We start from the raw sequence: 27,455 nt of genomic DNA on the forward strand, positions 1-27,455 counted from the left end.
GCCAATATTATCCAACTTGTCAAAGTGCCAAAGCATTGAGGTGTTATGACCTCTGTATTACTCTTGTTACGCGTTTTTCATGATTTATTTTATGTAATATATTTCTTTAATTATTTGTTTGCTGACCTATTGAATTAATTTTACACATTATAAAGATCACATTATGTGATCTACTTCGACGGCATGGCAAATATGTGTTTTGTCATTATGTACATGTTATATTCAATCTATTGCTTAAGTAATTGTTTGTGTCTGAAGTTTATTTTCTTTGGTGATTATGTTATTATATTATAAATTATTACATAACTATAATATATGGTATGTTACGTTAATATATCGCCAGAGACTAAAATAACAAAAATATTGTTCACTTCTTGCAGAACAAAAGAATAATTGACATTATAATTTTATGTGGAGAAATTTAACTACCTGTTCTAAATCTATTTTTTGTTTAAAAAATATATATTTTAATAAAATAAATATATTGTTTGTAAATTAAATATATATATATATTTAATATATATATATATATTTAATGATGTATACTACATAAGCAAGTATAAGTCGTATGACAGAATACGTTCTGTCAAAATAAATTCAATGTACATTACATTTATATCGTGATACCAATGATTATTTTATAATAGACGTGATTTTATACAATTATGAGTTAAATTATCTTTCCCGTTGACACACATCTGCCTAAAATAGTTACATCTATTTATATCTCCGTTCTCTTAATGACTAGGAGTTCGTTCACACACACACGCATAACAAATTTGGTTCATTGCGTAACATCGTCTGCGCGTGAGTTACGCATGTGTGACTATATTCTTATGATTTAAGATTAAAATCCATCTGCATTGTATGATGTTGTTATCGATATATGTATAATTTTTATAAAACGACGCTTTGAAAACAAACAAAATCAGTTGAGACAGTTGATTGCGGAGATTGCATCTGCGTTGTTAATGAAATGAAAATTGAATTGATAAAGGTACACTCACCGGACTTGTCCACATGAATTTTCACACAAATATTAATGAACAACAATAAATACAAACTGAATAACATATTTTAAGCTAAATAGGTACGCTTACTGGAAGAATATGCTTATTTAATTATGTATTTTTTTCATAAATTATAAATTTCACCTTGGATTGTCTAGGAATTTCAGCATCAAGTTCATGTTTTATCCAAGATAGGTGTACAGTACAGTAAAGTAATAGCCTGTAAAAGTCCCACTGCTGGGCTAAGGTCTCCTCTCCCCTTTTGAGGACAAGGTTTGGAGCTTCTTCCACCATGCTGCTCCAATGCGGGTTGGTGGAATACACATGTGTCATAATTTCGATGAAATTAGACACAAGCAGGTTTCCTCACGATGTTTTCTTTCACCGAAAAGCACGAGATAAATTATAAATAGAAATTAAGCACTTGAAAATTCAGAGGTGCTTGCCCGGGTTTGAACCCACATTCATCGGTTAAGATTCACGCATTCTTACAATTGGGCCATCTCGACTTCCAAGATAGGTGTATTATAATCTAATTTATTTCAGAACTCTTTAACTCTCCTTCCCATTGAATAGGGAGATTATCTAATTTGGTCAACAAGCGCAATGAGGTGGACATCTTCAGTTGGCTCAAATTAAAAAACAATATTTTTAAATATACTAATTAATAGTTAATATTTGTTTAGCCCTAACAATAAATAAAAAGATGTACAGTAACAGCCTATGAATGTCCCACTGCTGGGTTAAGGCCTCCTCTCCCTTTTTTTTGAGAAAAAGGTATAAAAAGATGACTGTTAAGTATTTGATTTACTCGAAATGTATAATTGTAACATAATTTAATGTTTTCATCGTAAATAAGTAGTAATAAATGTATTGGTAAACATATTATTGTTTGAATCGGAAATAAAATGAAATCGATGCGACGTCAAGTTTCATTTCCTGTTATGAGAATGCCTAGGCAAACAATTCCAGCAATATTGGATACAACGGTCGGTCTCAAATTTAACGGCAATGAATAATAATTAACAAGTCGGCTGGATTGATACCGTTTTTTTTAATTTGGAATTATTGAGATTCAACCCGTGTAAATTCAAATGTTTATTAATTATACAATAATCAATTGATCTGCCTCGTTGGTCTAGTGGCTTGATGTAAGGCCACAGACCCGCAATTGCTGGGTTCAAATTCCAGGTCGGGTCAAAAAAATTTTTATTGAATTCATCATTCGAATTCTCAGTAGCAACCCGGAGTCTGTAAGTTGGAAGTGTGTACACACTTCCATCCCATGTCTCGGAAAGCACGTAAAGCCGTTGGTCCTGCGCCTGAACTCTTTCATGTCGGATTTCAGTCCCATCGGATCATGTTAGGGAATAAAGAATGCACCTGTGTTTGCGCACACACTTGTGCATTATAATGCACTTATCTTTCTCTCTTAAGATTGGCCGCCGTGGCCGAAATCGATCTGGAGGACTATTATTATTATTATTGATGAATTGATTATAATGATTCCCCTATACACGACTAAATAATTATATCATTAGCTTATATAAAATAAACTTTGTATTTGGAAAAAATTAAAAGTTTTTTTTAATGACATATAATTAAAGTAAACGGTTTTAACAATAATATATTTTTTCTGAATGTTTTTGTCGCGAGTTTTTGTATATCATTACTTGTGCGTACTTTCAGAGTACATAGTATTTTTTTATTTTAATAATCGGTCTGATCTCTTTATATATGCAACAGAGTGTGCTAATAAATCAAACAACGGATATACATAATAAAATATATATCTTTGAGATAGCGTCGTCGTTCGTAAACAAGACAATTTAGTACAAAAACTTCAGATTGTCAGTATGAATAAACTGTCGGTCGCGGATTTTAACTAATATATCGTGTGAAATATATTAAATGTAATTAACTCTCCTACTTGTGTGCAGAAAAATGGAAGATTGTATCACTTGATGATAATTATGTGCAGTGAAACTTATGAGTAGTTTAAATGTTTGCTTATTCGCTGTTGGTTGGTGCTAATATATTTATGTATTTTAACGGTTTAATAATTAGGTTCGGGGATCGTTTGTATAGCCTGATACAATAATTATTAATTATCGATTTAAATTTAACAAAAATAACTAAATATTTTATTGTAACTACGATCACAGATACTTAACATTAACGCTTGAGAGCAAAAAGAATTGATACTTATCAGTAATTTAGTTATACAGGACAGTGTTCAATGTTGTTACTGGGACGTAGATTGAATAAATATCTATTTGTGCATATTATCCTCGAATAATTTTAATTTCAAAATGCATTGATGAGAGCGACAAAAATAATTAGTTTTATAAGAAATTATTATTATTTTTTTTCATTTAACAATATTTTAATGCATATCTAATTGATTTGATAATTCAAAAGCCGACTAAAAATTAAAACAGAACGTGGTTTAATAAAAATTACTATTTTCGTCTTATTTTCTATGATGTAGCAGAGAGTAACATATAATACATTTTATATAAACGGGACACTATAAGGTCACAGGGCATCTGGCGTTAAACGGGCATATGTTAGCTATTTTTATCACTGCTGCTCTCTGATATCATCTGTATTCGGTGCTCCTGAAAAATACGGAAAAAATACTAAAAATTTATTTTTATATGTTTTGAAATAGAAAGCGAATATACAAAAAACTAGGACTTTTTTAGTTTCATTTTGTTTTAACAACGTTTTTATAATCATTGTCTGTGTATAACATATAACATATATATAGAAGGAGACTATAATTGTATAATGTGTAATTTTTTAATTTGAATACATGTATTATTCAAATAAGATAATGTGTTTCAACCTTATATCATATATATCAAGATTAAGATCAAGATTACGATTAAGACTAATTTATATAAATTATTGATTTGAAATAAATAAAGTTTTTTAAATTATTTTTAGCTTATCCGTGTGTAGCATTCCCGGTAAATTTATTCGAAGATTTTTTGCGATTTTTTAAGAGATATTCTTAATCTCTTTAAATCTTCTCAAAACTCTTTAGTTTTTAAAATATCGTATTTTGACAACCTTATCAAAATAATCTTTTAAAATATAAATAAAAAGTTCAACATTACCATTTAGAAATGAGTATATTTTAATAGTATTCATAAAATAACTATGATAACAAAGCCTTCAGCTCTCTTTGGTTTTCGCTTTAGACAAAGTGTCGAAGGTCACGGCACACTTAGCCACTGTCATTAGCGCAAACACATTTTAACAAGTGCCAATGTCATTATCTGTAACAGGGACAATGGCGTAATACATTATTAACAGTAACTATATTGACTCGCTCTTAAACGGTTCTATAAAACTAATATTTGTTTTACCGAATTAGAGTTTTGCCCAGAGGTCGTCGTCACAAGTGCTGCAACGTATAGCGCATATTCTATTGATATATCAAATAGATCGTATTACTGTATTCAGGTTAAAAACTTACCCGGTGTATTTAGCCTTTTTGACTCGACAACTAAAATCCTATTTTTTATTTATTATTCATTTAATATTTAAATTGCAGTGTATAATGCTTACTCTACACCATATGACTATAATTGACAGTCAGAATATCGAATTACTAAATGAATGATGTCCATTTATATACAATCTAAATTAGAGTAAATGTGCGTTGCTATAAACAAAAGGGGCGTTATTGATAACATCGCTTTTGGCAAACGAAACAAACAATAACTACACAAAAGAGCTTTTACGAAGATAGACCTTTTGTGCTTTGTAAAAAGGACAGACTTCTCTGCATAATCAGATGTATTTTGTCTCCCATTTCTCATATGATTGAAAATTGTGAAATATTATCTCAAACTTACGTGCAAAAATTAAACTGTATTAATATTTTTTGTAGTTTTTTTGTAAATATACAAAACCATTATTAAAAGAAAAATAAAAAATATGTAGACAAGCAAAATATGGAAACACTGTTGTAGAAATAAAAAAATACAACATGAAACTGCCTTACATTATTTGTAGTTAAAAAAAAATTTGTAAAACTTAATTTTAAGCTTCAAAGCTTAAAAAACATAAAGTAGAAAATAGCAGAAATAAGAATTACACATACAGGATCGAATATTTGATTCAATCAACAGCCATTCGTAGTCCACTGCTGAACATAGGCCTCCCCCTAGGTGCATCAAAGCTCCCGGTTAATCCGTAGTAAGCTAATCCGTATTTCATAAAATATTTTTTTGTTCAACGAGTGTTTTGTACTTTTATGATTTGTTTCTTTCACAAAACTATTCGTCCGTGTATTTTTTGAGTTTCCATTTTGCATAAGCGTGTAAATTTTTGTTGTTTCCATATTAATATTAACTTTTTAATATTTACGAAATATATTATGCATATTTATACATAATACAATTGCAACGCTACAACATGCCTGGTCCTGGTCATTAAATTAGAAGTATCTATTTTTTTTCTCATATAGGTCATAGTTTGACCGTTGATTTGCCTGATGTCTAGGATGTAGCACGATGCCTAGAAAAAATCTGTTTACTATAAAAGTCATCGAATTTTCAGTCCAATCCAAATTATTTTACCAAATTTCGTATAAGCAGTCTTTTACACTGGTAATCTGTCTCTGGGTGTAAATTTGAGCGACGTAATGGAAAAAGTTATGATAAATATTCATTACGCATTACCTAGCATTAATATTCTAACGAGTTGCCGACAAAATATAACATAATAGTTATTGTTAGACAAAATAACTTAGAATGGTATTAAAAAAACCTCAAAAATTGACAAAAACCTGTTTTAAATAAAAAAAAATAACAATATTTAATACTAATGAAATTGAGGTGGGGCCTTGAATATATAATGAACTCTCAAAATTATACACAAATATTGTTACAGTAAGTACAGTAACAGCCTGTTAATGTCCCACTGCTGGGCTAAGGCCTCCTCTCCCTTTTGAGGAGAAGGTTTTGGTGCTTATTCCACCACGCTGCTCCAATGCGGGTTGGTAGAATACACATGTGGCAGAATTTCAATGAAATTAGACACATGCAGATTTCCTCACGATGTTTTCCTTCACCGTTAAGCACGAGATGAATTATAATCACAAATTAAGCACATGAAAATTCAGTGGTGCTTGCCCGGGCTTGAACCCACGATCATCGGTTTAGATTCACGCGTTCTAACCCAGTGGTTAGAACACGTGTATATCCGAGATGGCCCAGTGGCCATCTCGGCTATTATTTAAATAATAATATAAATTAAATTCATTTTTACGTTCAAGTTTAAATGTTCATGGAATTAGGTTTTATCTATCTACCTATTCGGTTTCGATATTATTATCTCGTTAAATGCATCGTTTCATTTTCATTCATCAAATGAAATAAAAATTAGGCGCTATATTTGTTATTCCGATTTTTTTTGCATTTTAAATGGTTTAAATTTAATTAGTTACTTTATAGTTGTTTCTTCAATTTAAACATGAATTCAACTGTGTTTTAATTTAAGGTAATTTTTGTTTTGGTACTGATCACGCTCAGTAGGCCTTTCAAAGTTTCAAGTGCAAAACTTTTGTCTTTCGTTCTTTTTAAAATTTTTAAAATGTATAATTTGTGTTGCCGGAGTTTTTTTACCATATGGACTAGAAATTGAACGTGGAAATTATATACCCAATAGAATAATGTACCCAATTTTTATTTTATTGAGTGCAAATTTCAAATTTAATTTACACCGGCCTGGCAAACAGTGTACTAAATTGTTATGGCGCCTAAGGGTAATAATATACATTGTTGAAAATTGATTTACAATAATAGTACATTGATATTCCACACGACCTTTTACCCCAAGTGTCTAGGTTGCATAATTTTGATATAAAATTCATTAAAACATTGGTAACTAAATCTGTTCAATACATTCAACATACATAAATAAAGTAGCATATACAAGTATTTAGAATATCCTATTTTTGACGTCTGTTAAAAATGATAACGAATCAATTATATATAATTAATAATGATTCAAAAAATATTTTTTTCGAGAAGATAATGACACACAAATTTAATAATAAAATACGGCGGTGTGGGTACTACCCACATCAACTTTTAAGGGGAACCTCAAAACCCTCCAGGCACATTGTGACATCTCTACCCGCGATAATAATGGGGCCGTGTTGATGAACTCCATTTTCAACTAGAAACAAGCTACTGTATATTTTCCATTTACAGATCGACTCAAATCGAATTTGAAATTTCAAATAAACGGTACTATTTTAAAATTGTTACAATTAGTACGCACATTCGTACCTATATGTATCTCAAAAATATATTTTTAAATCTACTTAATTTTTAAAACTCTAAATATCATATCTAGATCACATTTTCACGTGGTACGTTTTCTACTAAAAATATTCTTAAAAAGTAATAATAAAGTTTGTTTATTATATTTAGAGCTGTTCCAAAAAGGTTTTTGTTTGTTAAGCTCTGTTGTATATGGAGTCATTTTTTTGTCTGTTGTACGATGTTTGTACGTCATTTCCGGAAATGCCCCTGAAGTTTTAAATGTCATCAAACAAATGCCAGAATCTGTTTTGCAATACGTCTATTTAATGTAATCGAATGACCTCGAGAGTGGAATTATTTCCTTAATCATTAATATAATAGATCGAGCTGAAAAATAAAATCACAACTAGGTCTACATCTCAGGTCTATATGACATAGATAGATGTGGCTTTTTCAGTTTACCGCATTATGGCAGTTTTGAAAATGCCATGACATTAATTTCGCTTCATAAAAGAATATGAAGATACAAAATTTTACTGATTTTTTCGTTCATAACCGATTTTTTTTTTATTTTAAACCCAAAATATTAAGTTAAGCCCGACTTAAAAACTAGTATAAAATGTTTATGAATACCGAACGAAATTTTAACGTAAACAAATGTATACTTATTATAAGCTATATATTGAAAAATATCTAGCTCGAATCCTTGACTCTAATGCTTCACGCATTAGAGTTTACGCCACCGCTTTTATTTTACGATGTGAGTGATATTGAACATCGACAGTAAAGTCGGAAGTATAAAATTGAAACTGCTGTTATTGTATTGTATATTAAAAACATTAATTATAAAGTAAGCAAATTATTTTATATTCAGTGAGCTAGCCCCCATAGCGATATCCCATTAAGGTAGTTATTTTGGTTATAGCGACGTCTTTTTGTCCCCTAGCATACAAGAGGTCATATTATTTAAGCCTTTTTATAATATAATGGTGCTTTGGTGGTCAGTCGTCAAGATAATATCTTTATAAATGTATTTATATCACATATAAGACGTAGGTTTTCGCTTCTATTATTTATGTATAATATGATATTTCATATAATAATTATGAGATGCCAGTTTTTACATTGACTTACCTTATTACCATACTGGTGGTAAGACTTTGTGCAATCTCGTCTGGGTAGGTACCACCCACTCATCAGATATTCTACCGCAAAATAGCAGTACTTGGTATTGTTGTGTTCTGGTTTGAAGGTTGAGTGAGCTCGAGTAATTACAGGCACAAGGAACATAACATCTTAGTTCCCAAGGTTGTCGGCGCATTGGCGATGTAAGCGATAGTTAGCATTTCTTACAATGCCAATCTATGTGCGTTCGTGACCACTTACCATCAGGTGGCCCATACGCTTGTCCGCCTACCTTATAATATATTAATATAAACAAAAAAAAAAATAGGATATTAATTTAAATTCTGAATATTTAAGTTCAAGCGTATATCGATAGTTAGTTTAATATTATACTCGTTAGTATTGTAGAGTGTATTCTCGCAGCTCAACTGCAAACAAATTAACTTTTTACAATTGTAATATTATAAATATTTATGTACTAAATTTGGCCCACGGTTTCGTAGTAGGGCTTCGTACAAGTCTGCCACGCAGCAATACTTAGTATTGTTGTGTTTCGTATTAAAGGGTAAGTGAGCCGGTGTAACTGTAATAAACTCTTAATTAACTCGAAATCAATTTAAAGTTAATAGTTGTTCAAATGTTTTAATTTTTACATATTATGTAACGAATTTATTTTAATCTTTTGAAATAAATAAAACTGAAGCATCCCTCTGTGATTTGTAGTAATTTTGAAACCGCAGAGACAAAAGACCTTCTTAAAATCATAAATATTTATCAATCTTTCTGTTTATCCGCAGTAATCAACAAAACGGAAAAAAAACCAAACCAGCAATTGGACCATTATACCATACCGTACCGTAACAGTCTTTGAATGTTCTACTCCTGGGCTAAAGGCCTCCGCTCCCTTTTTTGAGGAGAAGGAGCTTATTCCACCACGTTACTCCAGTGCGGGTTGGTGGAATACACATGTGGCAGAATTTCAGTGAAATTAGACATATGCAGGTTTCCTTCACTGTAAAGCACGAGATGAAATATAATCACAAATTAAGCACATGAAAATTCAGTGGTGCTTGCCCGGGTTTGAACCCACGATCAGCGGTTAAGATTCACGCATTCTTACCACTGGGCCATCTCGGCTTATACCATGTAGAGTTAAAATCTAACGCGGGTAAAATCACGGGACATAGCTAGCTGTTAATAAAAATACACATAATTTTTATTTTTCTAATCTCAATATACAATGTATATTCAAATATCAATGGGTATTATATTATATAGGAAAATAATATAAAAATATCGTATACTTGCTATTTGCCTCGCGTGAAGGAAGTGTAGGTTCGCTTTATCAGTATGACGTAATATTAGCTTAGAAAGGCCACCCGCGGTCTACTATCGTTACGATACCGGGTTTAACTCGAACGTTACTTTTAATATGACTCTACGTGACTTGCATTATTAAACTATGTATGTACAAGCAACAGCTATTTCAACTTAGTTTCACGCTGTATACCAACATTCTAAATTGGTATTTATTTTTAATGGCTCTTTTATAGTTATAGATTTTTTTTAAAGTTATTTTATTCAAATTGATATCATCTTCATGTTATATAAAGTTAGATTAGATTGCAAAATAACGTATCGGTCTAATTTGCCTAAAAGTGGAACGTCTCCTGAGGCTTAAGGAGAAGATTTTTGGGGCTTTTTAAATTTACCGTTCTGTGTCAGTGCGGATTTATGGATTAAGAAATGAAAGAATTTTATATGATACATGCAGGATACCTCAACATGTTTCTGTGTAATTTGAATTACACAGAAACATTCGTGTGATAATATGAATTATAAAAACAAATTAAACTCAGTTTTACGTGCCCCGATTTGAACCTACGATATTTGATTAAGATCCACTTTTAATATCCCCTGGGCTATTTGAGCCTCTATTTACACCAGTTAGATTTCATTATTAAGTATAATCAAATAAATGGACATAACGAAGATTTATTTAAATAAAAGAAACCTACAAATTGACTACTACTCATGAGGGTTAAGTTTTGCTCGATGAATAAACAAATGGCTATTGTTTTACCAACACGCATTGGTAACAAAAATGTCTGTTATGAATTTTGCGTAATTATTCAATTGCGAATGATTTTAGCAGAAAAATATTGTAATACGACTATGCATAAAAGCTACATCTATAATGTTACTAGGTTCTTATTTCCAATTTGGTATGTAGTTACCCCTATTTATTTAAACAACGAAAAAATATTACATTTATTTGAATATAAAAAATCATACGTACTTTTTCTCATTTTTATAATAACGTTGGGTAAAATCCTACACAGTTTAGCTACTCGTATATAGTAAACTAAATAAAATACGCAGGACGTATTCAGTAGGGAACAAATAAAATTATATGGTCAGAAGAAATAAAATCTATTATTTGAGTGAAATGTTCCCGATAAATTCTTTTCCATTCGATTTACCCATCTACGAAGGAAGGCCGTATCGTAAAAGTCCCGTCGTAATAACATGAAGAAATGCTAATGCCTTCTTTATGGGGCCCTTTTTATGACCTTTTAAATTATGATTGCTGCTAAATTGAGATACTCATGTAGAGACTCAAGGAGGTCAGCGTTTACATTTATTTACTGAATAGTATAGAGTATAAATAGATAAATTACATTTGACGAATACTTAATCAAGGGTATGATTTTATGTTTAGTAATTATTTAAAGTTGATCAAGCTGCTTTCAAGAGTGTGCCACAGATAACAAAATTTTCACTCGCGCGTCCCCATTTTTTACCAACCGGCCACGGGAACGGCGGTACGTCGCATAAAGCGGCATTTCGGGCGGCGCGCTTTTCAAGCCGGCCAGCGACGGGCAGTTGCGATCACCGCTGCGTCTATTATAGACCGAGAGCGAAATATTATATTTATCAACGTTGTCTCGACATGGCTGGAGTTATGGCTAGTTTGATTATTCAAGAAGAAATAGTGAAGGACGATGTAATGTGGAAATTGTTTCTTTATTTCTTCTCCATACCCATTACTATTGTAAACTGCATGTAGCTATATTAAATATAAAAGGAGGAGTAAAATATCGTAAAAAATAATAAACGAAATATTTAAAACAAAAAAGCTAGTAGTAATTACTATTATATTTGTAAATAGTTTGTGTTCTATATGGGTAATTTTGTTTCTAAATAAATATGCATCCATTTAGTGCAATCCATTTAGTGTTTACACAAAAGTATATAAAATTATATTAAACAGCTTACAGTTGTTTCAGCCTCGGACGAACATTTTCCAATATATGTAGAAAGTTCAAACATAGTATGTTGTTAATAAGTTAAATTACCGCAAAACTTTAAAACAAACTCTCAAACATGCAGACATTCCAAATCAATTAGTTAAAATTAGTAGAACGGTGTATTATAGCGGAAATAAACTCATCAAATACCTACTCCACTGTTTTAAAGCCAACTTTATTTCCATAACAATAAAATAAGTACCATTCATACCTAAAACACAATGAAACATATTTCTCTTTAATTTTATGCGAGGGGTTCGTATTCCTTTACATTAGTTTTTAAGTTGATATCATACATTTGAGATTTATAATAGTGAAGATCGATGGAAAATATAAAAAAGTATCTTTTTATGACGTGCAATAACATAAAATGATAGTAACAATAAATAATTAAATGATAAACAATTTAAAGAGATAATGCTACTAGAATTCTTACAACAATTCCACATGGTCATAATTTGGATGGTAGCTATTTTTATTTTTTATTTGTATATATTTAAAGCCTTCATGTAAATAAATTATAACTTATTTTATTATAAATTAGTTCTTGTCATGAAATAATATTTTATATGATTATCACTCGCTCTTATAGCCAAATAAAAAAAATAGTTATAATGTAAATATTCGCAGCACTTTAATAAGAATTGCAGCGTAATATTTATTAGTAACACTACATAATTTGAGAGGAATAAAAAATAATGTTTTCCTAGCCATTAACATAAACGTGGTACAAGCATATTTCAAGGCCTTTGCCATTCTTATGTTAATATATTTTATCATACTTTGTCATTCGCATATTACTTGATAAATTCTCATGTCAGTCTTTTCTGATATTTTAGTTCACCAATATAACTATCGTACTTTTATATAAGGTATTTAAATAAAAAATGTAAATGTATGCCATTTATGAAATGAAATCCAAAGAAGGCAATATTTCATTTATGAATTTACGTTCGTTTGCTCTATGTTTAATGGTCATAATAAATTGACATTTAAATTGTTTTAATACAACAATTGAAATCATTTCTGGAATTAATGTTGTAATTATTAAAATGAATACTGAATATTATTTTATAAAACTATTTATATAATGTTATTTGTGTCATTTATAAGCAAATTTATGTTGACTACATGTTCGGGGGCCATTCAGAGGAAAACACAACAACATATTTCGTCAAACTAATACCTGGCGAGGACGAACGCGCTTTGAACGTCGGCGCAATCATCACGGTCTCTGCAAATCACAATCAAATTTATAATATATACATATATTTATATAAAACCAACAACGATAATTCTAGCGCTCGACACGCTAGCTCATATTTTATTACTGCTTGTGATCTGAATATTTTTAACGATTGAATAAAAAATATATAAAAGTTTTGTATTACAAATACATATATTATATACAAGAATAAAGCATTCAAAATATAATTACATTCGTATTACATTTTAAAAATTTTCTTACGACAGCTGTAATTTATTTAAACATTCAACAAAAAAACTTATCCAGCTTTATATCTACGCACAAATTATTAATAGTACTAAAACTACAAAAATAATAACACTCCAAAGGCGGCGATAACCAGCGTTATAGCTTCAACGATATTGTACGAGTGTTTTCCGTGAAGGTGAAGGATTTAGGTTAGTCGGTCCATACGTCACTCCAAACGGTGCTGAACAAATATTGAATTAACGTGTACAGAATAATTGTGGAGAAAGCCTAGTTCCCGACGAGAATAATCAAGCGTAATTATTACAACAAACACCTCTACCATCGGCGTGTTGTTGCTCTGGATATGACGCATCGATATCATGTGATAAATAAAACTCCGATATGTATTTTAATCGTAAACTATTGCTTAAATATTTCATCAACCATATAAATAATGTAATGAAAATGTTTAACTTTCTATAAGATTAGTTAAACAATGCTGTCTTCTTCTTTCGGATGCCAAATATTAATGACAGATAGAGCGAAATCGGTGATTAACTAAACAGCCGCTAAGCAACGTTTTAAATACATACTTTGAAATAAATAATTGAATATTTAATGTTAACCTTTTTAATAAATTTATAAAAGACTTCATATCGGTAATTAAATTCTGAATGACATATCCAGTAGAGCCTTAACATAAATAATTTATAATTACCGTGGTTGAATATGGTTGAAACTATTATTTTATGAATAATTTATAAATTCCATGGATCATAAACAAGGTTATCGACAAACATTTGCTTTGTTTAAGCAAGAAATAAGTAATATTATTTATTATAGCTTCAATATCGGTACAAAAACATTCGGTACAAGTAAACAGTGTAATTACAGGCACAAGGGACATAAAATCTTAGTTCCCAAGGTTGGTGGCGCATTGGCTATGTAAGCGATGGTTGACATTTCTTACAATGCCAATGTCTAAGGGCGTTTGGTGACCACTTACCATCAGGTCGCCCATATGCTCGTCCGTCTTCCTATTTTATAAAAAAAAAAAACAATAAATATTATTTAAATTTCGTTTATTTATTTTGAATATCTTAATTGTTAAAATAGGACAGAAAATCAGCTAGGTAGGTAGGTCTCTTTGCCAAATGGTTTTGGCATCGTTTAACTCTTGACACCGAAACAGTTGAATGTCAGAGCCGAAAATACATAAGTCTCTTATTATATGAACAAGACAACATTATTATATTATATGGAAAATGCGCCTGATGGTAAGTAGTCACCATCACCCATATACATTGTCGCTCTTGTGCTTATAGTTACAATGACTCACTCACCCTTCAAATCGGAACACACCAATACTAAGTATTGCTGTTTTTGGTAGAATATGGGTAATATCTACCGAAGCGGGCTTGCACAAAGTGGTGGTAGGGCCACCATGTAAAAAATAATTGTAATGTATAAAGGTGATCTAATAATAATAATGAATAGATTTAGGTAGGGAAGACTAACTACTGAATTTCTTGCCGGTTTTCTTGGTACATTCCGATGAGGCTATTAAATTTTATATTATAAAATGACGACTCGAAAGTTAGCACTTTGAATTGGCCTACTTGATTAAAGCATTTTTTTTATTGATTTTGAAAGATCATATTTTTTACTAGATGTAACTGAATATTTATGTCGTCTTGCTTATATTGAGAATAATCGATGTTATTGATTGCAATCCATAAAAGTTGCATTATGATTACGCGATTATTGATTGCGCCTTAAACAGACAATTACTTCAGTACAAATTATACAAATATTGAGGTTCGAGTGGTGGGTCATGTGGACAAAGAATTCATACTTAGACCAACTTTTTTCTATTCAAATTAACAATGCCATTACTTTTCACGGTAAAACCAATTTGCGGTGTAATCTTTCTTAATGGTGCCGGCAGTTCAGCTCTTTATGGACCTGATTTACATATTCAAAGGTTGAACATCGATATGGGATTAATGTGATAGGGCGCGTCGTAACGCATGGGTGCGCGCGCGCAACAAACGGAGCCCAGATCCTGTATGCTTTGTAAACTGACCGCGCCCTATATAATGTCATATGGATTGCATTGTCTCGTGATCATACCAATATAGACAACGTAATAAAAATCTATAAATATTATATAAATCTAATTTTATTAAAACAAATCATTTTCTTATTGATATTCATATTAAAAATGCAACCATAATATATTGTTAAGAAGCTACCTTAACTTATATTATTAATTTTATTGTTAAGATTTATAAAAAATTAGCAATTTGTCAAAATGCAAATGAACACAAAATCTTCGTTTAAAAATCGCAACCTAATCTATATCAGAACAAAATCCGGTAATCTCTGAAAGCAATTCAACGTAATCCATGGACGACAAGTCAGGCTCCTAAACCTCACTAAGATATATTACCACTCCGCGTTGAATATTTAAATGTTACGGTAAGAAAAACACCAGTGCAGTTATCTATCTATTAACATTTTTTCAACCTTTCCCAAAATGTAAGGCAATAATTTGAACAAATTCTTATTTATAATTTCTTGACCGGTCTGACACTGACAGTCATAGTGGTTATTTCCCAGCTAGCTGATGTGAATTTTTATCTCGCTCAAGGTCAAAACTTTACTGTAATAAGTATTAGTCAATTTAGAGTATTCGTTAAAAATAATATTTGACTACAAATTTCGAATAAATATAATATTATATATTCATATAAAACTAGTTAAAATTAAGTATTTAATTACACGATACTAATTGATGAAAATAGATTAAACAGATCGATTTTAACAGGAGAAAATTATTCGGGGCCTTCAACTAAAACATCGAATGATTAAAATTCATAAAATGTGCCTTGTATCGAATTAAATAACATAGCACTGACGTAATGCAACTCGATGCTAATGAATGAATGATTCATAGTGAGAAGTCAAACGATTAACCGACATTTCGGATGCCGTTGGTAATTTCCGTTGCGAATTCTAATGTCTATAAAATTTCGTCTACTGATGAATTTTCCATAGAGTCGGAGCTAAAAAGATTTTTAAAGTAGACTCTTGCATAGTTAATCGCCCCCTGGGACGTAGGAGCGTTCAATGGAAAGGATTTTTATACCTTTGATTTATTTGAATTGAATACGTTTATAGTATATACTGATATTATTTTTAGATTGATTAGTTGGTGGTTTGCATATAATGGATGTAGATCAAAGGTTCCTGAACATTGTCAAATACATATGTTCAATCAAAGCGCTAGTGGTTTCTAAGCATTTTCAATGCTATGTATTCAAAAATATGGAACACACTATAGAAACAAACTTTATAATAATACAAACTTTATCATTTTATATACACTTCATAAAGTAAGATATTTATTATTTATTCAAATGTTTCTGACAGAAAAATAAAATATATAATAAAAAAACAAAGGAGATAGAATTTAAGGAAATTTACGTCTTTAATGATACTGGACGTGAATCGTGACAGGATCATAAATACTGTTTCGTTTGATTAATTACCCACATTGTGTCAACTTGTACAGTGTGGGTCGACTTTATTAGATTTACCAATTTCATGGATAATCAAGGACCTTATGAAAGAAAATTTCGGGGCTTACAGCCCAACAAAGTGAATACGAACCATAGGCAACGTTTCGTATTCACCTTTGACATCGACAGTTCACATTTCTTAATCATGACGTAGAAAGGAGAGACGAAGATTAGAAAATCGCTCCATGGTTTCATTTTACGGCAAAGGCTCTTGCAAACTATATGCCAGAAACAACAGCTTATTTGATGCGTGTTTTTTAACTAGAAAAAAACAAGTAGACCTGCTTTTATAACTTAATAAGACTTCGTTTTTCTAGTGATTGGTTTATATGGCTGCTGGCTGCGATCGCGAGGACCTGGATTCAAATCCTGGGTCGGGCCAATTAAATTAAATAAGTTTTATTGCCAAAAAGAGATAAGGTCAGTAGTGCTTACCCGGGCTTAACTCGAAATCATCGGATAGGATTCCCGTCGTCTAACCACTGGGCCATCATGGTTCTTTCATACAAAAAAAAGCGTTAATTGAAAAATAAATTAATCTTTTTCCTTTACTAAAACATATTCATTATCATTATTTATATATTATATTATATAATTATAAATGGTGCATTTAATATATTGAAATTTAACTTATGTAAATATCATAGTATATTTTGATAAAAAAATAATCAAAAATCAGCTAAATAAGTTATTACATTCTATATTGACTAAAAACAACGTTGCAACACAATGCAAACAGTCAAACTGTTACGACCATAGAATTTCTAAGAAAAAATTCAATTGGCTTGAATAAGAAATAATTATCTTTAACTAGCATCTATTCCTCGACCACGTATCTCTAAAAGGCGAAGGTAATCGACTTGCATCGAATGCTAATTACGATCACTGGATAGATGAGTTTGAGCGTTTATCTCTAATTAGGTATGAAGGAGGATTACGAGAGCCGCATAGGTATTATCGTTACGTTGGGCGTGTTCGAAGACCATGACCTACATGTCGCCTGCACGCCATTGACCAGACTGGGTTTAGGTACTTTTTTGTATATTACATAACATTTTATCTACATATTATTAACGACAGATGTCAACATACGACAACGATAAATTAAAAGCATATAATAAAATATTATAACATATAGTGAGTATTGAGTATGTAAAAATACTTTATGCAAACCAAAATTAATCACTTTAAAAAATCCTACATCACGCTATATTAATAATAATATTATATGTTTTTGACCACTGAAACAAATAGTAATTAAATTCATCAGTGCCAACATTTTAGGATACCATTTATCTTTTGCAATGAAATAGTCCCTACGCGATAGTCCAGGACTCTATAATTCTGTTCTACGGGTACGACACAATGGACTTGGCAAATCGTTAAGGGGTCTATAATAAATATGATATATAAAATAAAACCAGTAAATCGTAAATTAATTTATAAAACAAACAAGTGCTGTTTATGCAGTATGCAGTATAGTCGATGTTCTAGTATGATGACGTGAGTCATCATCAATCAACAATTTTCTATAGGTATGAATTAATAAAAATTTTATTGATTGCTTAGACTTGTCTTCTGGATGATCCTATTCGACTAATAGCTGTACTGACTCATAATAGAATAATACAATTATTCTTCCATAGCGAGAAACTTCAATACAAATAACTACGGTGACCCATCTTACAGCTAACTAGTCTATGGACATGGCCAATTACATGTCTACAGAAGGACAAAGATACTGTACGTCTTTTGTATTAGAGGTAATTGTGTGGTCCGAAGATTAGACTTAACTCCTACCCTTTAAGCTATTCCCCGTTGCGATTTACCGGACGCTATAATACTCCGAGAATCACTCGAGGCGTTGGCCTTTATAGTCTTTAATTAAAGGACCAATTTCAACATGATGAATGTGTTGGCTGTTATTTATGAGAAGTTTTTACATGTTCTCGCGCTTTTTTCTGCTTGTGGCTTAGACTAGAGAAGGAAATACTTAGTATTAAACATACTAATTAATTAGCCAATTATTATTATTGTAATCATGCCCAAACCTTTCATAAAGCGTAATTTTAAGCCGACCAATTTAAATTAAGCATGGTATAGGTATTTTGAATTGCTATCGTTCGCGTGTTACATATTTGTATCGACGTAGATATAAAGGTGTAGTGTACAATTCAGGCGACTGCTAGAAATCCATAATAAGCCCTATCTATTCGTTCTCCATTATTCATTTACTGAGAATATTTTTAGAAATTGCACTTTGCAGATCAATAAATGCAATATTTAGAATGATTTTCGCCGCGATATGTTTTCAAGCTCATTTCGTGATGTAAATCAATAGTTTTATTATATTTTTAGGTCAGGGATTACAATAACAAAAACAAATAAACAGCAATTATAAATATATTACACCTAACTACGAATACAACCCACAATTTTATAATATTTTTGGACAAAAAATTGTTTCGGTCAGAATCATTAAACCAAATTACCTATATTGATAAACTGTATTTCAAATAATTGTACATCTTGTTCTTCTAAAATTATATAATGAAACGTAACTTCTTAATTTACCGCGTAATCTATCCACATCCGAGAGTGGCAGAAGATAAGCTAACTTATGGTTGGCAAGACCCACATGTTCATGTTTTGACAAATAAGAAGAATTTGACTTAGAAAAAAACCCTAACATGCGTTGCATAATATCAGACTTTGTATAAAATTAATTTTAATTTTATGCTTCCTTGAGTAAAATTTACGGTAATTTATTTGGTCTTCATCTTATTTAAAAAAAGATAATACCATATATTATTTCTGGCATCTCGATATCATAAGGACTGCTCACTTTAAAGCAACGTTTTCTAAATTTACGATAATATAAATTTATAAAAAAGTTTATTACAACCGCCATTCTAACTCATACAAAAATTTATCATTTTTTATATATGTAGCTAATAAAATTAAGTCTCGAAATAGTAAATTTTACACATTCGACATGTTTATTTGTCCTCAGTTTTCAAATAGTGTTATTTCATGCGCTAATATATGTACATTAATTTTGTAAATGAAAACGGTCATGAAAACAAGGCCCTACTTGTTTTATTTGGCTGAGTAATAATAATTAATTAACGACTTCCAAATAATGTTCTACAATTAAATTCATTATATTTAACACTATTTATGTCTCTAATAAATAGAAATGTAATTTATTTTATGAGCTATTGAAAGATTGGATTGTCAATGCAAATAAGGAAATGTATATTTTATTGCACTTTCAAACTGCAAAGTTATGATGAATATTAGTAGTAGTAAATCTAAACAGTTATATACTTATAAACAACGCAAAAAAATTATCAACTTCATATTCAACTTCATATGATCATGTCAACGTTGATGATCGCTAGTAATCTATACTTCTATACTAATATTATAAAGAGGTAAAGTTTGTGAGGTTGTAGGGGTAATCTCTGGATCTACTGAACCGATTTTGAAAATTTTTTAACTAATAGATAGCCAACCATGAGTGTCATAGGCTATATGTATTAACCCGAAAAATGAAAAGACTTTTTCTTGGTAGTCGGATGTCGTGGCCAGCGCGATTTTTGTCAGGAAATAAATCATAGCACTCAGTACTAACCAAACCACAATCATAATTTCATCACAAGTAAAAGTGTTTACCGCCCAACGAAGTGGGCACGGGTCAGATAGTAATATTTAAATATGAAATAAACTGCTGTGTCTGAGCTACTGTTTACTTTTAAAGTTTGCTATTCTATGATCACCTTATCCGGTATTAAATGAGTACAGATCTTTTAATAAGAAATTTGATTCCGGAGTTAGATTTTGTATTTTAGAACGATTTTTGTATGTTTGTTCTTTTTTCTTCTTGCAAAAATCGGTAACAGCAAAATTAATTAATTTCTTTACTAAAAAGTAAATAAGAACGTAAAAGTTGGTAAGAGTGCTTTTGAAAAATCAAGATTTAAAAAAAAAACTTAGTCTTATCAGTAACGTGAGGAAACCTGCATGTGTCTAATTTCACTGAAATTCTGCCACATGCGTATTCTACCAACCCGCATTGGAGCAGCGTGGTGGAATAACCTCCAAAACTTCTCCTCAAAAAGGGAGAGGAGGCCTTAGCCCAGCAGTGGGACATACACAGGCTGTTACTATACCATACCGCCACAGTTATAAAAATATTAATCGGAAAACATTTTGTTACCTGCATAATCTTATCTAAAATAAATCTTCACAGTATATGACGTTTAAATTTAAATAATATTCCGGCATTTAAAATTAAAATTTCGAACATTCTATTTCATCTCGTGTTATGATATCGCGTCAGTTTCACGTCAATATACGAATAGATATAACTTATTTCAATATTGCAACGATGATGAACCGGAGCGTATAATCCATATAAACAAAACAGGAACTTGCTTAGCGTCTGTACGCGGATCAAGAAAAAACTTATATCGGATATGAAGCAGCCTTTTAATATATATATATATATATATATATATATATATATATATATATATATTACATTGGTATATTGCCGATATATTTTAATATTTAAGATATACTTTACGATTTGTTAATTTAAGTAAATCTTATTTGAGAATGTAACAATATTGTCATACGTGTACGTATGCGTACATATTATGTATAACGACATATTCGTTATACATATGTACGCTATACATCTTATAAATTACATGTTGATTTATTTCTAAATACTTGATTTGTTTATATATTGTATTTGTTAACTTGAGAAACTAAATATAGTTAAAATAATAAGAAATTTAGATCAAATTTTGTGAATCCCAAGAATAATTCGAATTTATTATTTAATTTTGTAACAATGTAACTATTTCATAACTTATCACCGCCGCCAAATATAGACCTAAGATATTGTAATGAAGACAATTTTTAAATCAATTATATTTGGTGTGTAATTATTCGAAATATTAATAATACATGCCGAATACTACTTACTCTGTTGAAGTTAAAATTTTAAACAAGATATAAGTAACTCTCTACATTTATTTTTAAATATAATTTAAATGAAAGAAATAAAAAAATAGTTTTAATGTTCTTACCATTTTTGGGAGCAAAGAAAAAAAAACGTTTTTAATTTTTAAAATTCAAAAAATCGCATTAGTTAAGTACTATAGTTACTATTACATATTTATCTCAACATTTAATATATTTAATTATTAAATAAAAAAAATACGGTTGGTACACATACATTTAAATCAAAACACGAAGATAAGAGATAAACAGCTATCGACCTTCGACATTCGTTGATAGTAGAATCAAACCCGCATAAGCCGAACCTAAAAGTAATTCATTAAAAACTACCCTAACGTATTCATACTTACATTTATAAAACAATATCGCTCGTTTCCGTAATCCGATCACGTGCACACACACGGGGTGCACACACACCCATTAACTTATCATTAAAACGATTAAATTCATTTACGTGTATATCCAATTTGATGTCATGGAAATAGAATTAAGTTTAATTATTCGTCATTATATGATACGGTCTCGCGGTGAGAAAATTCGCGGAAAATCGATATAGGTGACGCGCACGTGCTTCGTCTATGACGATCGCGGTGCTACTGATGAGACTGCCGTTGATAACGCCGCATGACGCGATACGCTTGCCCTACGGAAAATGGAAAACAATGGAAATTGTCCTAAAAATTACACACTGAATACGAATCTGAACAAAATTCTGTTGTTTATAAAGTATTTTCCATTGAAATAAGAAATGAGAAATTGCTCTATTATTATATTTTAATTATAGGAAAATTATAGCCAATTTTGAAAGAATTTTAATAAGTAATAAGTATTAGATTTATTTTTATTGAAAACAAATTCTTCCTAAATTTGCACGCCGTCTATCGAGACAGTAAATAACTATAATTCTAAAAGGATTCTATTATAGTTTGTTAGAAAACGAGATAAACAGGAAGTATTGAGTTATAATGTTGACAGTAAAATAAAAAAAAACATCGCGATCCGTTTGTCAAAACCTCTATTGAACAGTTTTTTCATTGTCCCAACACTCTTTACATTTATTACTTAAACTAATTAACTTCCCAAAAATATATCTACTTTACCGTGACATTGCGTACTCTACCTGCTTTGAAATATTACGTTTTATATCCACAAAGATTTTTGTAGAATTTAACTTTCGATTTATTAAAGGAAAATAATTGAGATATCGTATGATGACAAAATTAATATAAAATTCTAAATAGCCATTGATCTTGAGTTTCATATCTCACATATAAACTGTTGTTCCTGCAGCTGAATTCTCTCCGGTTGTGTCGGATTAACGTTTCAACATATTACGAGAGTGAGGGACAGAGCATACAATGCATTTATGTTTGTACGTACATTTGTGCCCTAGCCACTAATAATATCTCCTACGTAGTTGGCTCGTCTCTGTTGGGAATAACCTTCGTCGCCGACATTGATCAGCAGGCTATCATCAGCAACATTTTAAAACTAAACAAGAAACCTTTGAATTAACATCGTTACTGTATAGGGGGAAAAAGACATATTTTTATATTTAACATCTGACCTACTCATCTAATAATAATCGTTTCCATCGTAAGTGTCGAAGCGACCTTATGACCTCAATTCATACTCGATTACATTTAAAGATTCTTATATGACTGTTTTGAAGCCTTAATAGCTTTATGATGTACGGACGGGCTAGCGATGTGAATCATCGGTTCAATTTTCTAGGGTTATTGTTATAGTCCTAACAGTAACATATATCAATATAAATTAGGGCATTGCAGGAGTAAGAACTTCATCCATAAGCATTGGCATTGATAAGTAAACACCAATAGTTGCATTGTTATTGCTTCCCCAATTATGAAACCTTTAGTCTATAATTTAACGGATCCGCTCACTCTACCTCGAAAGGCTTATTTTTAGTAGTGTACTCAGGCCCCTCTTTACAACTGGGTACTTTGGCCTAGGGCCAGGGCCTTCGATACCTGTTCGCCCCCTAGTCCCTACCAGATCACCAAAAGATAACCCATATTTATTACCGATTTTATTTTTTTATTTCACACGGTCATAGGGAGCTCATTATGCTAATGTGCCCAGGGCTTCCAATAGGTTAAACATGGCTTTGAGTGTACTGCGATTGATAGAATGATAATAATTACGATGACTCACTTTTTTAAACAAGATACAATAATTAAAATAAAAGGGAAAAACAGGAACTGGGTGATGAGTACCCACGGTCGATTACTCACAGAACCCTACTAAAAATATTTATCAAGACTTGATTCAATTTAAAGATTTTATACGACTCCTTGTAATGTTACGCGATGGACATTATCCTAACCTTGAAACAGCGTGTTATCTTACTTGTGATCATGTTACACATTACATGTAGTTATCATTCGAATGTGACGATAACGTACCTGTTTATACTCCTAACTTGCTTGTGATATTAATGATTCTTCTTGATTAGCTATTATTTATCTTTTTTTAAATAATTTAGCTGAACATTTAAAAAAATATATATTATTTAACAACATTATCATAGCCGCTCGGTATAAACAGACAATGATAACGAAATAATATGCTTATATTTTGACTTAAAATGAAAAATGCCTTTAAAACATTTACTCCTAGCTTCTTATTTAAAACTGCTTTTCGCTTTATGTTAACTAAATTTATACAATGTTTTTGTATTTATCTTTTGACAAACATTTACATTCACAATATTTAGCATTTATAATATAGTAAGACCCGGCTACTTACAGCCCAACCAGTCATGTACTTTGACAAATGCATTAACATGCCATTATAAAAACAAATAATATCTCTATATATTATTTATTATTACTATTGATGTACCCACTCCTAAGTTAGATACATATTTGAAAGTCTTGTCATCGTCTATAATAAGACTACAAAATTGTGTTCGAAAATGTTATGACAAACAAATATATATTATATAATGAATTTAAATTTTAAAATGTTCTATGTAAGAATAATAATAATAATGATGTCCTCCAGGCCGATTTCGGCCACGGCGGCAAATCTCAAGAGAGATTAGCCAACGCAGGAGATATTATAGTGCACAAGTCTGTGCGCAAACACAGGTGCACTCTCTCTTCCCTTACTCTCATAATCCGATGGGTCGGCAATCCGACACGACCGGAAAGAGTTCAGGCGCAAAACCAACGGCTTTACGTGCTTTTCGAGGCACACACTTCCAACTTCCAGACTCCGGGCTGCTACTGAGAATTTTTTGACAGAAAAACCTAATAACTTTTTATTGGCCCGACCTAGGAATTGAACCCAGGACCTCCGGGTTCGCGGCCTTACATCAAGCCACTGGACCAACGAGGCAGTCAATCTATTTAAGAATATATAGATTAAAAATGGTTAAATTTGAATTGTTATTATTTATTTAGGAAATAGATGTATTTATGTGAGAGAGTAATAATTAAGTTCATTTATTTAGTAAGAGTCGATTGATTGGAGTAACATAACTAGAAAATGTTTTATGTTTGTTTTTGTGCCTGACTTCTTCTAATAAGACTATTTCTGATTTCATAGATTCCGTTTGCTTCATAACACAATTTACTTCAACGATTTTAAGGAATTTTGAATTGAAGTATTCAATTTAAATGATTTTGTTTAGTTGTAATAAATGCGCTTAATTAAATATTGTAATATACTTACATCCTTACTGAATCAAACCGTCTCAAGGGGTATGTTTATAAACGCGGTTGTATTTAATCGAGTTTATAATAACACATCTGTCAACGTTTAGGGTAGAATGATTTGAGTCACTATAGTTTTGGGACTAATGCGAGATATAAAAGAGTTACAGCGTGGCAGCAAACGATGAACTTATATGTTACTAGCTAATCGCTGCTCACGGGTAGGTAAGAAGAAAAATGTATTTTGGATAGGATTTGGGTTCTTATTGAGCGTGTACGTCGGAAAAGAAGTCACTGTAACATAAGCAAAAAGAAAATTTGAGTGGAAACTACAATAACTTTCTGTATATTTATTTAACCGTTGCAATTGATTTTTATATAGGTATTGTAGGTGCCCTTATATCTTGATATAATTTCAACATTTATACAAATTAAAATGATTATTTTATTATATATAGTCTTAATACTATATATAATAAAATACTCAAAATTAAGTGTATAGTATATACAATTTTAAAGATGAAAAGATTTTTTTTAATTAAAAGACGTTTTCTTTTTCTTTGCTTTCCTGTGCTCGATTTATCGTTGATATTATCTATTATAAGCATTAAAATTCTCTAGCACTGGAAGACCGGCGATAGTTTAGGCGTTATTAATTCAACCGCAACTTTAATTAATCTTACCCATTGCAGATTCTCCCACGGCCCTACCGTCCGACTATGAATTGCGACTGACATGACTTATCACTAGGACGAAGTTGTAGTGTAACTTCTGTCAAAGCATAACATATACTTGGTCAAAATGTTATTTATTAGATTACCTTACCAGTAAGTAAATACTTAAATCTATAGCCGTCATCTTACTATTATCACATTTATTTTGTTATTATAATAAATTACGAAACTAGAATATTATACAGTTTTGGGGTGTAGTGGAGTGTTCGCAATTATTATTAACCTCCACGATCTCTTCTTTAGTGACTCCAAGAAGCTCCAAGAAGCTCACAGCGGCCACACCCCGGGCAACCACGTTAGTGGGCTAAACCTAAATAAGGGGACTAATTCACGAACATCTGTGAGTTAGTTATCGGTGGCTCCCGAAAAATAAAAAGGTAACGTGAAAAACCTGAAGGGCATTTGTCAGAGTCCATATAGTGACATATGGCCTTTCCACTGCATCCCGACTACTGCCGATCGTTCCGGTTTACCGGACCATCGGAGCACAGGTGTTGGGACGAGTGAAGTGGATCTGCACCCGCGCAACCGCTTATCCACTATAAAAAAGTTTACGCGTAGATGACCCTAATTATTCTTCCCGGATCTGATTTTAAAAAGTCCTGCGGCGATGGGGTGAAGGCAGTGGGGTCGAGGTATCGATGTACCGAGGCTTTAGTTGACACCCTGCACGTAGGCGGCCAGGCGAGTGTGGTCGCTCCCGGAACCGACAGAGGCGGGGTTCTGGGTTCGGCAGCACGGCTGATGACAAAGCAGCCCTATTTAGGATCGCTCTGCTTTCCTCTACATATAGGAGGGGTCTGGAAAAGGTGGCCCAAACATAGTCCGTCTCATCCATCATCTAGGTGCTAAGCCGTGGGCGCCTGGACATCGATAAATGCGGTAGAAAGAATAAGCGAAACAAACATTTTACATTCATTACTCAACAACTTTCCATTGCCACCTGGAATGTAAGAACTTTAGTGGATAACGACCATAACTTATGCCCGGAGCGAAAAACTGCTCTTATAGCGCGAGAACTAGCTCGGTACAAAATCGATATAGCTGCAATTAGTGAAACCCATCTGTGTGGGTGCGGTGAGCAATGTGAACCACTCGGCGGCTACACTTACTACTGAAGCGGACGTCCTGACGGTGAGAGAGCGGGTAATGATGTAGGTTTTGCTATACGTAATAAATTGGCAAGAGACCTGAGGCTGTCAATGACCGTCTCATGACTCTACGTATACCAATCGCACGCAACAAATATGTCCAT

General features: G+C 31.6%; 1 protein-coding gene across 9 annotated transcripts in view; it reads right to left on the reverse strand.

The window, feature by feature from the left end:
- The window catches only part of LOC126768858 (sorbin and SH3 domain-containing protein 1), a 150,863-nt gene that overhangs the window by 37,048 nt on the left and 86,360 nt on the right, over positions 1 to 27,455 (reverse strand). For 7 of the 9 annotated variants that reach the window (XM_050487223.1, XM_050487216.1, XM_050487215.1 and 4 more), the window contains one exon: positions 12,920 to 12,967. The exons of the other annotated variants lie outside the window; for them this stretch is intronic. In XM_050487223.1, the coding sequence (XP_050343180.1) occupies positions 12,920 to 12,967 (48 nt within the window). The remainder of the gene's footprint in view (positions 1 to 12,919; positions 12,968 to 27,455) is intronic. 9 annotated transcript variants of the gene reach the window in all.

The sequence above is a fragment of the Nymphalis io genome, chromosome 6, assembly GCF_905147045.1.
Source record: "Nymphalis io chromosome 6, ilAglIoxx1.1, whole genome shotgun sequence".
NCBI classification, from domain to species: domain Eukaryota; kingdom Metazoa; phylum Arthropoda; class Insecta; order Lepidoptera; family Nymphalidae; genus Nymphalis; species Nymphalis io.